The 15,430-nt window shown below is 44.0% G+C and overlaps 1 protein-coding gene across 1 annotated transcript in view; it reads right to left on the reverse strand.

Annotated features, from left to right (window-relative positions):
* Nucleotides 1-606: 606 nt before the first annotated feature.
* LOC126282089 (muscle-specific protein 20) overlaps nucleotides 607-15,430 on the reverse strand; it is a 31,924-nt gene continuing 17,100 nt past the window's right edge. Inside the window, exons 3-4 of the mRNA XM_049981546.1 lie at nucleotides 10,489-10,609; nucleotides 607-1,751 (exon numbers count right to left, since the gene is read on the reverse strand). Of these exons, the coding sequence (XP_049837503.1) occupies nucleotides 1,560-1,751; nucleotides 10,489-10,609 (313 nt within the window). The 3' untranslated portion in view covers nucleotides 607-1,559. The remainder of the gene's footprint in view (nucleotides 1,752-10,488; nucleotides 10,610-15,430) is intronic.

Genomic DNA, 15,430 nt, shown 5'->3' on the forward strand with positions numbered 1-15,430 from the left:
TAAGGGACAAATGTTTCCTATTAGCTTGCTGAACATGAAAGGTATTCGCAACAGTCTTACAGTAGGGTCCCTTCGTTGGAATACTGCGTGTGTCATTTGTATCATACCTTAGCATGGTATTATTACCAGACGCTGGCAGCCCTTTTTATTCGAAGGTGTTAATGTAAGTGTGAGGGTAATATCAGAAGAACTTTTTTTACCCATTTAGATCAACATTATAAGAGGCCGTTGGTTAATCATTGGCGGATTTTCCACATTCTGCGTTCACGCTTAAAAAGAGCACCGTAAAGATATGAAAAACAGAGATATGAGAACTGAATCTTATTTAGAGGTACAGCGTCGTCGTCTTTCATATACAGAAATAATTTGTCGTTTGTTGCAGCCTTATACAGGAATCACTTACCTGTACACGATGTGCTGGAACATTCTGAATTATAGTTCAGTGGCTGAGTTTTAATATTTTTTCGGAGAAATTGCAATCGTAGAAAATGTAGACCTGTGTATGTGACTAATGGCTGTTATGTTATCGTCTTCAGATGTTTAGATCTGGATGTGGATACTGTTAGTGCGGAAATTATTACTAAAATAAATATTTACACAGTTGACTATGAGTGATGCAAGAAAAGTTTTAATTGAATCGAAATAGATACAATACAAAGAATGATTCCATAATGGATAGACACAGGTCTCAACAATGTTTCAAACACAATTCATGCACACACATACACTCTGCTTAATTTTGCTTACTTCCCTATTGATATCCCTATCGGCACGGTATCTGATTTGTTTCGGTGACGAACTCACAACTCTGTATAGTTTTCATGTCAAATTGTCAGATATCACGATTACGTGCATTTTAAATAATCGCGCCATTACGTCTAAGTGCAAAAATAAAATTGATAATATTAAGTCAACGATATAACTTTGAAAACAAAAGAAGAAGTAACATCTAGGTTTAATCATTACGTTATTACTTATTGTTACTGTTATATTTAAGGCAAACAAGAAAAACATTAATATTAATGATTATTTAATCTAATTACGATCTTACAAAAGAAAGAATAAAAGGAGTGATAGTAATGGTACCACACATTTAAAATAATTACATAACCTAAAGGTGATAATTTCTACAAATTAATACACCGAAGTTTGGTCTGTACGAATGTTATGCAATCTACGATCTTTCTTTATTTTCCTGTTTCAGAGACGATGTTGCGATTTTTCAGGGCATTTATCGTACGTTTCTTTTCCAAGGGAGCAATCATTATCAGTGTATTCATCATCCCCTGCGGTCGGCGGCTGCCGAGAAGCGGGCCGGTACCGACAGTGCGGGAGCCCCGGCTGTCTCCGGGCGCGGGTGTCGTCGCCGGCAGCCGGCTAGGCGGCGCAGAGGGTCGAGCGGCGTGCGTGCGAACGTGCGTGTGTGAGCGGGTGAGTGTGGTGCGTGTGCATGCTGTGAGGAGGCGATGTGCGTGAGGCGGCGGGCGCGGGCGCGGGCGCTAGTGGTGGCGGCGGAGGGATGACGATGACGGTGACGGTGGCGTTGTCGGCGTCGGCGCTCACTTGCCGAGCAGGATCTTGCGCGGGGCGCCGATGTTCTGCCCCGCCTGCGACGCGCCCTTGTTGGTGCCCGCCTGCAGGCCGATGATGGCTTCGCCGGCGCGCAGCTGCTCCTCCGTGAACTCGCGCTTGTGCTCCTCGGCCGGCTTTGGCCCCAGGTAGGGTCCCTTCCACTCTGGGTGGCGGTAGGTCTGCGGGCAAACACGGCAAAAAATTAAACTTCTTTTTCATAGCGAAATGACAGTGGGGAACAGACAAATGAGGTATCAAACTGACCAGCGCGAGGTCTACTTTTGAAAAAGAAACTGCTTCGAAGTAATCAGAGTACTCAAGCAAAGTTTACTTAATGATTTGAGAAAATACTGAAATATTGTGTCCTAATTTTCATCTCCTCAGGCATAGCTATGTAGTGCATACAAAGTTTCAGTGGTGTAGAAACTGTGGAATTGTTTCTTTCGTGCTCAAAAAGTAGAACAGATTTATATCATAACTTGAAACTTGTCTGCTTTCTTTTGATGTATACAGGGTGAGTCAGCTACCCCTACCGACGTCGTTTCATGCAACCCGCAATGTTGTATCTGGCCTTGAAAAAGCACGAGCGAGATTCTCGTATTCTCTCGCTCGCTACGCGAAAAATATTAGTCTACAGAAAAAATACCCCAGGACGTTTTTTTATAGGAAATTGAAGGTATACTGGGATACGTTTTCGCTAGAAGCCATACTTTTCGAATTATTCGAGAGAAACGTACAAAAGTGACCTCTAAACGTAGCCCGTCGCTCCCACTCAGCCCTCACCGGTCAGGATTTCTAGTACACTGTTCATGCCACACCCTCCTATCACCGTACAAATATTAGCAACTACACGAATTATTTCCCACATTCGATCTTTGTTGGTCTCCATTCACTGACCTTATTGCGCCACCGGCTTAGACCACACTTACAAACTGTGAAATGGGCGTTTGTGTAAATTTAACCAAACAATGTTGTGAATTTTAACAGCATAAAGTAAGTAGTTACAGGGTTTTATTCGTCAGGCCTTCAGACGACGAAACTACTGTCCTTGTAAGGGTTAAATTTCGGTCGAAACTTCGACGCAATTACTTTTAGCGTAACGTCTGCTAAAGTCGTTTTTCTTTCGTTACGCTCACGGGCACGTTTCTATTAACAGTGTTAACGAAATGGCCGAATGTTCTGGTTGCGTAATAGCCCAATCAGTAGAGGCTAAAAAAAAGGCGAATATCGGAAATAGCGTAGTCGGCAATTTTTGTACACTGAAGGCCAAACATAACATTGCCACGTTCTCTCATTAATAAGAAACTGACATCCTTGTCTCGGCTGCTTCGCCACCACATTCGTCGTCGTCGCTCTCTTATTACCTCCCTCACTGCGCACGATGACCGTCAATTTACTGCTCGAGACGAGGTGACTCAAGCTTTACGTCAGTACTGCGCACAGCTGTATGGGGAGGACGACGTTGTCAGCCCCCCTTCAGATGCTAGTTTTGGGATCCTCTCTGAGATGACTGCGTCTCAGTCGAATGTTTTTAGCGTATTTCCAGGAAGATGAAGTGTTTGATTTTATTGCTAATTCTTTCTCCCATAAATTCCCTGATCTGGACGGCCTTCCGAAAGAATTTTATTTACGTTTTTGGCATCTCTTGGATTCTACTTTTACTTCCATTTCAAACGAGATTTGGCGGGGAAGAGCAGCGTCTGCGAGATTCAAGATGGGGAAACTTATTCTCATTTCACAGTCCCATGACCTTTTACAGCGGCTGCTTTTCGTCTCCCCATGCTACTGAGTTTGGCTACAAACCTCATGGGCTATGAGCAGCAGACTATTCTTATTGCTTGGTTGTGTAGTTGTTAAACATCAGTGTTGCCTCCTTGGCCTAACAATTTTGACTCCCGCGCAGGATATAGCGGCGTGTTTTTGGCGTTGGCTGCTACATCTACTTATTGTGCATCTGGCTTCTTCGAGTTTTCTAAGGCATCTATCTCGTTAGTCACGCGTATGTAGCTCGCCTGTTGGAGTCAGTTAGCTTCACACCGCTCTTGCACGTGTCGTCCTTCCTAGCGTGTACGAGGGCATTCCAGCGTCAGTGGTACTCAGTAGAAGCCTGACGCTACAGGTTGTTCTGTGTTGGAGAATGCCATTGGACCGTCCTCTCTCTCTGTGCCTTGTTTACCCTGTCGTTGTTGCGGCAAGTTGCTGATCGGCTGTCACATTTAATACCCTTGTGGAGGAAACTCAAAGTTAGGAAGTGTGCCGATGACGTATGGTCCTCCTTCGTCGAAGGGAGGAAGTATCCTTGATAAAAGTGATACTCGATGATTTTGTGGTGCTTTAGATGGGTGCTTAAATGAAGACAAATGCGAATTCCTCCAGCTACGCGGCTTCGAGGAGGCCGTTCTTCCTTGAGCACGTACTTTGGTTCGGCACACATCTTTGGATGTTGTCATTGATCGTTACCCATTGAAGATGCCGGCTTTGAATTGGAAATATGAAACTGGCAGTATTCAGGGTGCTGCAGTGAAAGATGGACGACGCTCGCTTACCACTGAATAGAAAGTACGGATACTGAATACCTATGTTTTGTGTAAGGCGTATTATATCGTGCAGATCTTCCCCCTTCCCAAAATGGTAGCGATGAAATTGCTGCAACTGTCTTGCCGATTTATAAGGAAAACCCATATGTTTAAACTACGTTACGAGATTCTGATAAAGGCGCGCAGGGAAGGAGGTTAGATCTTAGATAACACACTCAAGGCGTCTGCATTCTACATCGGACGCATTACCCGTGAGTTGCACACTGTCACATCTCGCCTCTTCACTCTCCTACATCCAGTGAGTTTTGATTCACCTGTTGATGTAGGTCGCTTTCATTTAAAAACTGGATCAAATTCAAGAATTTTATGTTGTGGTGAGCTATCTGGAGGATGACATTTTGAGGCGGCAAGTGGTGACGACTCAAATCCTGCTTGCTCACGGGGGCGGGGTGGTCCGCCCAACCCCGATGAACTGTTATCACTGCGTGTTGTTGGAAGGTTGTATGGACCGGCACCAGTCACGATGGAAGTGGCTTGCTCTTGATACAGAGTCATTAATAACTTATTACCTACTAATGAACGTTTACACTTGCACTTAGGGACACAGCTACACGTTGTCGCTGTGGTTCCTTGGACACGCTTCCGCTTAGATTAACCTGCAGTGGTCACCTGGCGAACTGGCTCAGGCTACGCAATCAGCTTGCTTTCCTTCTGTCACTGCTTACACCACCGATAGTTCCCTGCGGCCGGATTCCTCCTCCTTTCCGAAGTCGAAATACGTCATGTCATTAATTGCTCATTTTATAGATTTTGTTGTTGCTAATGCATGTGTGGGAGGGGAGAGGATTATTTTTGGACATTTCAGCAGGAGATGCTTACTGCGCATTAGCACGACTACCAATTGCCCCGATATCGGAACAATATTGCTTATGTGTTAAATTCCACGTTTAGTACACAGGATGTTGGTTAATGTGGACAGCGGGTGTGGCCTTTACCCGATACAGATGTCGTGGCGCCCTGTCCACGTATATGATCCATATCATTTCTCGTTTCTATCTTTGGAAATCTGTTTCAACTGTTGTGTTTTGCTATATTTAGGGCAAAAAGTAAAAAAGCGGTCAAGACTACCAAACTGCTGGTACGTGTTCGATTCTTCTTCGTGATTTTTTATTCGATATTTAAAGAAAAGTGTCCAGCGGTGCTGACGGCCATACGGAGGTCCCACGTTCGAATCCGTGTTGGCCCGTCTAGGAACACAATGTGGAACTTTACCTTTTTACCTCCCCCTGTATATAGCGGTAGCGAAAAGCGGATGTCACACCTAGGTTCCTGGACCTGCCAGTGTGGTTGCTTTCAAATCCCTCGTTGTTGTTCGCTAATCTGGAATGCTTACCAAGCAGAACTAACGAAACATGTAGGAGAGATTGAAAGACGGGCAGCGCGAATCGTTTCTACTTCGTTTAGAATGGCGCTGTTGTCCGTGGAGAACCATACTCACAACTTTTCGAAAACAGTAGGAGTCAAGTAAAATGTTACTCTCTCTTGCGTAATACTCACGGGGGCAAAATTTGAAAAAAATAGACTTAAACAGAGGGGTACCGATATCGCTCTTTTCACGTCTGAACAGAGACGGAAAAAGTGAGGGGGGAACTAGGTGAGTTATTCTGATCCACGGTGTACCCTCCAACAATCATTGCACAGAGACTTAGGTGTCTGACAATAGATTTAAATTCAGTTACGCAGCAGCTCTGCAGTTAAAAATCTGCTATAATATTTGTAATAGTTACAGCTGGTAGAATGCTCGTATGGTTTGCAACGTTATAAAAGCGTAAGTTAACGTGGAACGAGAGCGCTATGTAAATTTGAAAACCGCAGTCGGAATCAAATTGAGATCCTGGTGTTCTTCGTACCAACCGTTGGCAGATTTTCTACATGAGTGGTTTCTCATATTGCTGTGCTTTATAGTTCTTCCTGTACCCAGGATATCTCAGCAATATACAAGTGGAGTACTGCACGTAATCACTACGACAGACGTTGGGAAAAGTGATACAACATTTACTTTGGACTGAGTAAATAACGGAATACAATTGCTGCTGCTTTCAAACATATATATTAAATTCACGTATATCATTTGGTCGCAATTACGCCGGAGCTGTCAGTACTACTGAGTGCCCGTGAACTAGTTGCAGACACGTCTGCCTATAATTATAACGTTACAAATGAGTAGTCGTTACTCTCGGATGAAGTTGTGGGTGTGACAGAAAGTACGGAAGCAGTGGTGCACATCGCTCGCTCCAAGAATAGGCGCGCCTGCCTTCTGCAAAGTTGTTTGTCTAACCCTGGCACGGGCGCAGCTTTCTTTCCCAGGATCTGTTTATCTGAGATTGACTCTTGTTGCCCCTTTCTAACGCGAGCTGCCGGCTGACAGAAATAAACAGTCGCAACGACATGGCGTGAAATACAGCAACAAACTGACGGAACTCTCCTAAAAGCACGTCCACGAATACTGAGCTGCGCAGTTTCTGGGTCGGTAAGATGACTTCACTCGCATGCTGTAGCTGTCTTCGAGCTCTACCGGTAACTCAACAATGTTATTTTACTTTACTTACACAGTTGCCGCGAAGCGTAAAGTTTCTACCTAAAACCATACAGTGTAATAACGAGAAGTATGCTATCATGTTGAATTTTTAGTGATGAGCTAAAACATTATGATCACTAATTGGTCCACCACTGTAACGGAATACGGCAGAGATTCTGTGTGACATGCATTGAACAGGTCCTCGGCAAGTTCCCGTCGGTATAGGGCATCAGGAGACACGTTGACGGTGCAGCGCCGACGCCCGATATCGTCCCACATGTATTCCATCAGGTTCAAATTAGATGATTTTGCGACCAGGATGTTAATGTTGGTTTACTATCACGATCCTCAAACCACTAAAGCACGATTATGCCCATAAAACTCTGGAAGTTGCCATCGCCGTCGGGGAAGACTTGAAGCATTAACAGCTGCAGGTGTTCTGCAGTTAACTTGATGCAGTCGACAGATGGTGCCTCGGATTACTACCTCAGGCCCCACGGAGCCGAGGTGACACGATCACTGACATGCGGGAAGAAGAAACCTTATTTATCTGACCAGGGACACACTTCCACTGATCCGGGGGCCAATTACGACGATCCTGTCCCGCTGCAGTCTTGAGTGACGATATCGTTGGGTCAACACGCGATCATATCGTTGGGTCAACATTCGATCACATAGGAGAAGTCTGAGTTTGTTGCGAAGCACAGTGTTCAAAAATGTGCGCCGAATGTCGTATCCCTGAAATATGTGTGCTGCACCAGCTTTGTCCTCTGTCATCAGATTTGCCACAGATCGCCGCCTGCCCTGCTCGCTCCCGACCTCCACGTTCTGCGATGAGTCGTCGAAGTCCAGAACTGTGTCGCCTACTCGTGATTCAACCCCTTTCCATATGTGCTGACGACAGCAGCACGCGAACTGCTGGCCATCTCCACAGCTTCCGATATGTTTGTTCCTAGGCGCCAGGCCATAACAATCTGGCCTCTGTCAAAACCGCATATTCCACTCGACTTCCCCTTTTGCGGCTCGTTTAGTTGCCAGAAAGATTTCCCGCTTATATCCTTTCCTTTCCACAATAGCAGTAGGCGGAAATCGTGTAGCGGTGGTGGGCAGCAGTCGTAATGTTCTGGCTCGCTAGTGAATGTTCTTTGTGACAGAGGGGGGATAACGTCATACTAGTTTGCATGTCGGATATTGCTGTGCAAGGGTGGTTCTTAACAAGTGGCTGTCAGTATCCGACAAGCTGCCGTAAGAAAAGAACATGTAAAGCACGTCTGCGATCATCTCAGTATGGAGCGAGCACAAGCACTGACTGTTCGAGAGTGGGGCAAGGAACCATTCTGGCGTTTGCATTATTATGAGGAAATGAGTCCGCTCCTGTTGAACGTAAATTCTGTGCCTCAGCCACTGCGCCATTTGGTTCGGCGCCACAGTGTGGTGTGTGGCGGACGATAATTTCCCCACGTCCTTTTTAACACTTCCGTTTGTAGACAATTATTTGTACTGATGATTGTATGTCTTCATATCATCTTATAGTTTCATAATTTTATTGCCAAGGCCATTTCATGATATATATGTGGAGGCAAGTGTCCTACAATGCACCTTACAGTCTGTGACGAGCCTGGTTTCCACTGCAGTGAATGGAAGCGAGCACAGGCCGACGAACTTTCTCAGACAGTTTGTCAGTGTTCACTGGCACACACTTGAACCTGTGCACAAGCATTTACGCTAGATGGAACACAAGATAACGAGCATACCTTGTGAACGCTGCGTTATTGCTCTATGGCGCTAATAATCGGGACACATGATGCAACACTATATACAACCACAGTATACTCTTTACAACCATGATGCAAAACTTTGATATTCAGAGGTGATTATTTTCCATGGCGAGCGCACTGGCTCTTACGAAGTAAGCAAAATGGTGTACGACAGGAAGAATTTAGGTGTCTCAGTTTGTGCGTAAGCGTGAAATGCATGGAGGTAGTGCACTTAATAACAGTGATTTGCAGCTTTCCGTAGCATTATTCCAAAACTTTGCACATATGACGCTGGACGCTTTTCGTTGGCTTCCATCACAGACATTTCAGCTCTTCTAGAGCTGCTCAAATCGATTGCCGCTAATATGATTGCGAAGCGGAAACGCGAAGCAGCTAAAGGAAGAGCAGGTAGAGCTCATGTACTGGCGGATGGGCAACATCGAGAATTACTGACGCTGGTTGTAGAAAATCACTTGAAATCAGCGGAAAGAAACACTCGTGAGTTCTAAAGTGCTACCAGCAGTACATCATAACTGGCGCACAGGGAATAAAGAAGAACAGGTTACAGTGGTCGGGCAGCTCTTCATATGCCACGCATTTCTGGAAGAGTGACCTGGACGGATGAATCACACTGTAATCTGTGGTAATTCGATAGAAAGGTTTGGGTTTGGCGAATACCTGGAGAACATTACATGCCATCGTGTGTAGTCGCAACGGTGAAGTACAGAGGAAGCTGTGTTACAGTTTCTGGATGTTTTTCGTGGTCTCCTCATAGCGCTTAAGAAAACGCTAGATGGAGGAGGATATTGACACAATGAACTATTTCGATAGGATTCCAACACATTTTACAGCACTTAGTATTGCGTAGAATAGAGGAACAGTTCGGAGATGATCACTGTTTATGTCAGCACAACAATGCAACCTGTCATAAGGCAGCCGTGAGGCAACGGCTGCCCACAGTCCACATCACAATGAAACACATCTGGGCTGCGTTAGAAAGTGAATTTCGCTCCAGCATCCCTGCGTGCGACATCACCACCTTTTTTGGTTTCGGCACTTGAGGAGTAATGAGCTACCATTTCTCCATACAGATTCAGACAATTAAAGTACTCCCATGATATTTCAAGTCGTAGTAAAACCGAATAAATATTAATGTCCACTAATGTGTGTCAGGCTCCTTCCCATCGATAACGTATATCCAGGGACAGTTTAATGCACAAGGTATGTGATTCTTGTCCAACGATTCGATACTGAAATGGCATTGTACTTATTACACGGTATTCTCTGTTACATCCGCCCTCTAACAGACCGTATCTAAGAGTTACATGCACCTGTATTTATTACATTTCAGATATACCACCTATGTAAGTAAAACTTGTTGAATGTGTTATAATAACAAAATCAACCGAAACTAAAGAACAAAGAATGAAGTGAATTTATGCCAATTGGAAGAATACCCACCAAAGTATTATTCTTCTGCTTAGTTAAAAATTTAGATATCAGGCTGTAACAGCGCACTACATCTGTAGTTAAAAAATATTCAACATGTAAATGTTACTACTGTAACTACAATTCTACAACTCGACCTACTTCGTATTTATACTTAAAATGAATGAAAATGGCGAACTATGTTCGACAGCTACATCTGTTAGAAACTTTTGTATAGCCAATGCAGGACGCTTAAAGAGTATTTTAAGCTTTCGATCAGTTAAACCAACGCAGGTTTCGTCGTTAGAATTTGGCTGGAATGGTAACAGCGAAATGTCACCTTTCATTTGACCCTCTTTCCATTTGTATCTTCCCTCAGCCCAAGGAATTTAGTGGCATGGTGTTGCGTCAGCAGCGTTTTACGCTGTAGGACGTCCAGTACCGGCAGGAGGTAGAGGGCACATATGATTCCAGATAGCAGCTCTTTCCCAAAGTTCTCTGAGGTGCTTAACTACATTTTATGGTCTTACGAAATCCTTAATATAGGTGTGCTTCATTTCCTGAAGATGGGTCCAAAGTCAGAGTTTGTTTCGGAATGTTGGCTTGTAGAGCTTACCGTCCTGCCCAGAGCGAAGAGGGTGGTGGTGACCTGCGCGATGTCTTTCTTCTCCCACAGGTCGACAGTCTGGAACACGTCGACGTCAGGTACTCCGTAGTCCTTCAGTGCTTGCTGGAACCTGGAATTGAGAAGAGACACAGTCAGTCATTGCGGTTTTAAGTAAATGACTGGAAAGCCGATATTCCGAGGACCTGCTGTCTGACTTTGCGTATTAATATGCAGAATGTAACAGAAGACTGCCATTGGCATCTCCAACAATGGGTAAATATTTATCCGCCAACTCCAAACCAAAATAGCAGCGAGCCACAAGGTTTTGTTGCCAGAGATGTACAGTGTGATTTCTGGATGACACACAATAAGATATTAAGAGAAAACCCCAGAGGCCGTTAAGAGAAAACCATATAGAATGTTCTGAGACCAACACGTCATGTGATAGCTCGTTTCCCAATAGTTCACGAGCTACATCTGTTTAAAACTGACAGGTATGATAATGGTGCAACCTATAGTAAACTAAAGAGGCTGTCATTTTAATGGATTCTCCCGTCATTTACTTGTAGTAGAATTTTATATTTAAGATTAATCAATTAATATTTGTTTGCTACGAAACGAATTTCGAATTATTAGGCCATCGTCAGAGTAATCCCTAATAAGGCGAAACTTGTTTGTAATAAAAAATTATTATAACGTAGTTTTCGTGGCAACATTCTTGAAGAAATGCTTCACGAAATTTTTGCCACTTTTGATCTGTTATTGTTATCGCCAATACGTACTTTAGTTGGCTACAGGGGTTGGATGAAAATATGGATACACCCAGAGAAATGGACGCTTGAACATAAATGCAGATCAGCCTCTATTGATCTCGCAGTCGACTGGGAGTTAAACTCTAAACGTACTTCCTTTATGTGACTGCAGATGGTAGCCAAACCTGCAGATTGCGCTCTCGTATTTCGCCACGAACGGCACTTGCGCACTGTCCTCAGTATGTTGGAGTCCTGTAAGAACAGTGTCCTGTATGGTTGTGTGTGCATTATATGGGAACTAAGTGAATTTGAAAGTGGACAAGTTGTTGGCTCTCGTTTGGGGGGGGGGGGGGGGGCCTTCCGTGACCAACGTAGGCGATGTGCTTGGCGTTTCATATCTCGCGAAGAGACCATGAGGATAAAGTCAGAGAGATTAGAGCCCACACAGAAGCATACCGACAATTCTTCTTTCCACGAACGATACGAGACTGGAATAGAAGGGAGAACCGATAGAGGTGCTCAGGGTACCCTCCGCCACACACCCTCAGGTGGCTTGCGGAGTATGGATGTAGATGTAGATATGTGCCATGTATAGGAAAGCGGAAAAACATCGTCCACTAAGTCACTACGCGGGCGAAATTGTATTAAGTGATCGTGACAGACGGTCAAAGAAGAGGATTATGTCGAAATATAAGAGGACCACAGCTGCAAATGTCATAGCAGAACTCAATGTCGCACTCGCGATCCCTGTCAACACCAAATCAACATAAGGCAGTTCCATCAGCTCTAAATTGTAGGCGACCTGGAATTTCAAAACCACTCAGCAGTGATATCAGTAAGAGAAAAATGTGATAACGAATCCAGAAAACCTTGACTAAGGAAGGATGGAAGTGCGTTATTTGATCAAAGAAATGGTTCAAATGGCTCTGAGCACTATGGGACTTATGTGTTGAGGTCATCAGTCCCCTAGAAATTAGAACTACTTAAACCTAACTACCCAAAGAACGTCACACTCATCCATGCCCGAGGCAGGATTCGAACCTGCGACCGTAGCGGTCGCGCGGTTCCAGACTGAAGCGCCTAGAACCGCTCGGCCACTCCGGTTGATCGGTTGAGTTGTTTCGCACTGATTCAGTCTTCTGACCAAGTTTACGTCCCACAAGTGAGAAACGGCGTGTGTTAGACCTTGATTTGGGCGGCCGTGTCGTAGTATTCCATGTGCCCCATGGGTATCCTGCAAGGTCGAATCTCTGCCAAGGATTATGCGATCCTTCTAGCCGATCAGGTCCATTATATGCTATAAATTTTGTTTCCTGGTGATGATGCTGTGTTCCAAGACGACAGGACTCCTGTCCACACTGCTCGTATCGGCCAGGACTGGCGTTTCTAGCACGAGGATGAATTTTCACATCTCCCATGGTGACCACAATTACCAAATGTCTATATTATTGAGACTTTGTAGACTACATTGGGAGAGGGGTGTATGATAGCTATCTAACTCCATCATCGTTACCGTAGCTTGTCACTGTTTTGATGGAGAGTGTGTAAGTAGGCTGTTTAGGTTTTTTTATTGGTAACGCCACGTAGCGCTCTGTATGAAGATCACTGGCTGTGCTGTGTGCAGTTTGTGGCTGGTTGGCCTTGTTGTAATACTCCCCATTGTAGTGTTGGGCAGCTGGATGCTAACAGCGCGTAGCGTTGCGCAGTTGGAGGTGAGCCGCCAGCAGTGGTGGATGTGTGGAGAGAGACAGCGGAGTTTTGAAATTTGTAAGACTGGACATCATGATCTGCTATATATACACTCCTGGAAATGGGAAAAAGAACACATTGACACCGGTGTGTCAGACCCACCATACTTGCTCCGGACACTGCGAGAGGGCTGTACAAGCAATGATCACACGCACGGCACAGCGGACACACCAGGAACCGCGGTGTTGGCCGTCGAATGGCGCTAGCTGCGCAGCATTTGTTGTGTTTTTCGTGTTTCCATATTCTTGTCCAACCACTGTAGCACTTTTACTGTGATACTTGCCATAATACTGGCCGTGATAAAAATTCACGATTAATCTATTGTGCATAGTCACTAGTATGACTTTAATTAAAAATCTAATATCACAGACATCGGTCAGAAATGTAGTAATCGTATCCTGATTGTGGCTACTGTGTGCACTAAATGAATCGTCACATTTCTTTCTTACTGAGCATTAAGTGTTGCTGTAATCAGTTTTCCACTCTATACTCTTTGCTCTGTGTAACAGCAATATTCGGTATATTCCCTTTATAAGTCAAATTCTCGTCAACTTGAAGTATATATATATATTTGAGGCTCATATAGATGAAATTTTTCTAATAATTTGGGTTCATTTCGACGATCACTGGAGCAAATGTTGTTTGCTAAGAACACAGATTCGTAAGTGCTACTTTTCTGAAAAACAGAAATTTATTTTAGACCAGAGCACCAGTATTCATAACCGGGTTGTATAATACTGTAAAGCTATTTTTCAAGGAACGGCTTAGGTGAAAGAAGAGGAGTGGATATTGGTGGAAAGAGAACAGAAGGTAAACGATTTGCCGATGACATGGTACTAGCGGCAGAAAGTTAACGAACTGTAAATAAATTGTTAAAATATCTGAATAACTCTCATATGGAATATGGGATGAGAATCAATACAGCAAAAAGAGAGAGTATGGTGATCGGCAAAGGAAGGAGACTGGCACATCTTAAGAAAGGACAAGTTGTTATTAGCCAAGTAAGAGCATTTAAATATCTTGTAAGTACGATTACTGCAGACTTGAGGTCCCATTAGGAGATAAAAACTCACATTTCTATAGTGAAGGAGGCATTTAATAGAAAGAGGAGGTTTTAATGTGGCACACTAGATGAATGTCTGAGGAAAAGACTTGGCAAGTGTTTTTCTGTAGTGTGGCATTCTATGGGGCAAAACATGGACAATGCGACGAGAGCATCAGAAAGGGCTAGAATCATTTTAGATATGGATATGGAGGAGAACGTAAAGGATAAGCTCGATGGAAAGACTAAGTAACGAAAGAGTGTCGGAAAATATTGGTGAGACAAGACTGCTACAGATTATAACAGAAATCAAGAAAAACTGGATGGGACTTTCGACGAGATGGTATCCCTCCTAACAGACGCTATCTATCAGGCGCAAAGTTTTAATCCGCCAGGAATTTTCATATCTGCTGGAGAGTGAGAATTTCATTCACTGTGAAAACAGTTGGAGTGACTGTCTACAAACATTAAGGTGTTTGTTTGTAGTTCTTTCCCCGCCATCTTAGGTCACAGTTCCTGATGGACTTATGTATGATGCAACAGAGGAAGATGTACGCATCTTGTGCCCAGATCCGGCCAACCTACGTGATCTGTGGACATTGGCATCTTGGTCCAATGTTATAGACAGCCTGGAGACCATAATGTGTAATTTTAGTCACTTGACGCTACTAAGTACCGCTACAACGCAGTACTGTGGGAAGTTGTGAGTTTTTGGCAAGTTGATCTAGTACACACACTGCTGCATTTGAAAAGGGTTCGGTGGGAATAAGATTGGGACATTGAATAGAGCAGTCTGACAAATTCATCTGATTTCTTTCGAACCATGGTATAATGGACCTTGTTTTGTCTACAGGATCGCTGTCATGTTGCTACAGGGAAGATGCGAATGCAAATAAAATAATGTATTAAGCGACTATTTTTTTTATAAAGAAGTTATCTGCATTGGATGTAGCACCTTTTTATTATAATTACACTTTAACAAAAAATGAGTTTGAAACAGAGAAAAATGGTCTTTTATTTTGATGATTTAAATCATGACTAAATTTTCAGGTAACTCAAATGAAATTGATAGGGAAAATGGTTCAAATGGCTCTGAACACTATGGGACTCAACTGCTGTGGTCATCAGTCCCCTAGAACTTAGAACTACTTAAACCTAACTAACCTAAGGACATCACACACATCCCACCATTCGAACCTGCGACCCTAGCAGTCGCACGGTTCCGGACTGCGCGCCTAGAACCGCGAGACCACCGCGGCCGGCATTGATAGGGAAATTATGATTACTTCGGCGTGTTGTTCATTATAAAAGGGTCCTGAATCTGTCATCTGATAGACTCCTTATTACTCCCCACTCAACTTTTTTTTTGTCTGGGGCCTTGTACGGCCGCCCACACGCGCGACTCGTC

The sequence above is a fragment of the Schistocerca gregaria genome, chromosome 7 (genome assembly GCF_023897955.1).
Source record: "Schistocerca gregaria isolate iqSchGreg1 chromosome 7, iqSchGreg1.2, whole genome shotgun sequence".
Taxonomy (NCBI): Eukaryota; Metazoa; Arthropoda; class Insecta; order Orthoptera; family Acrididae; genus Schistocerca; species Schistocerca gregaria.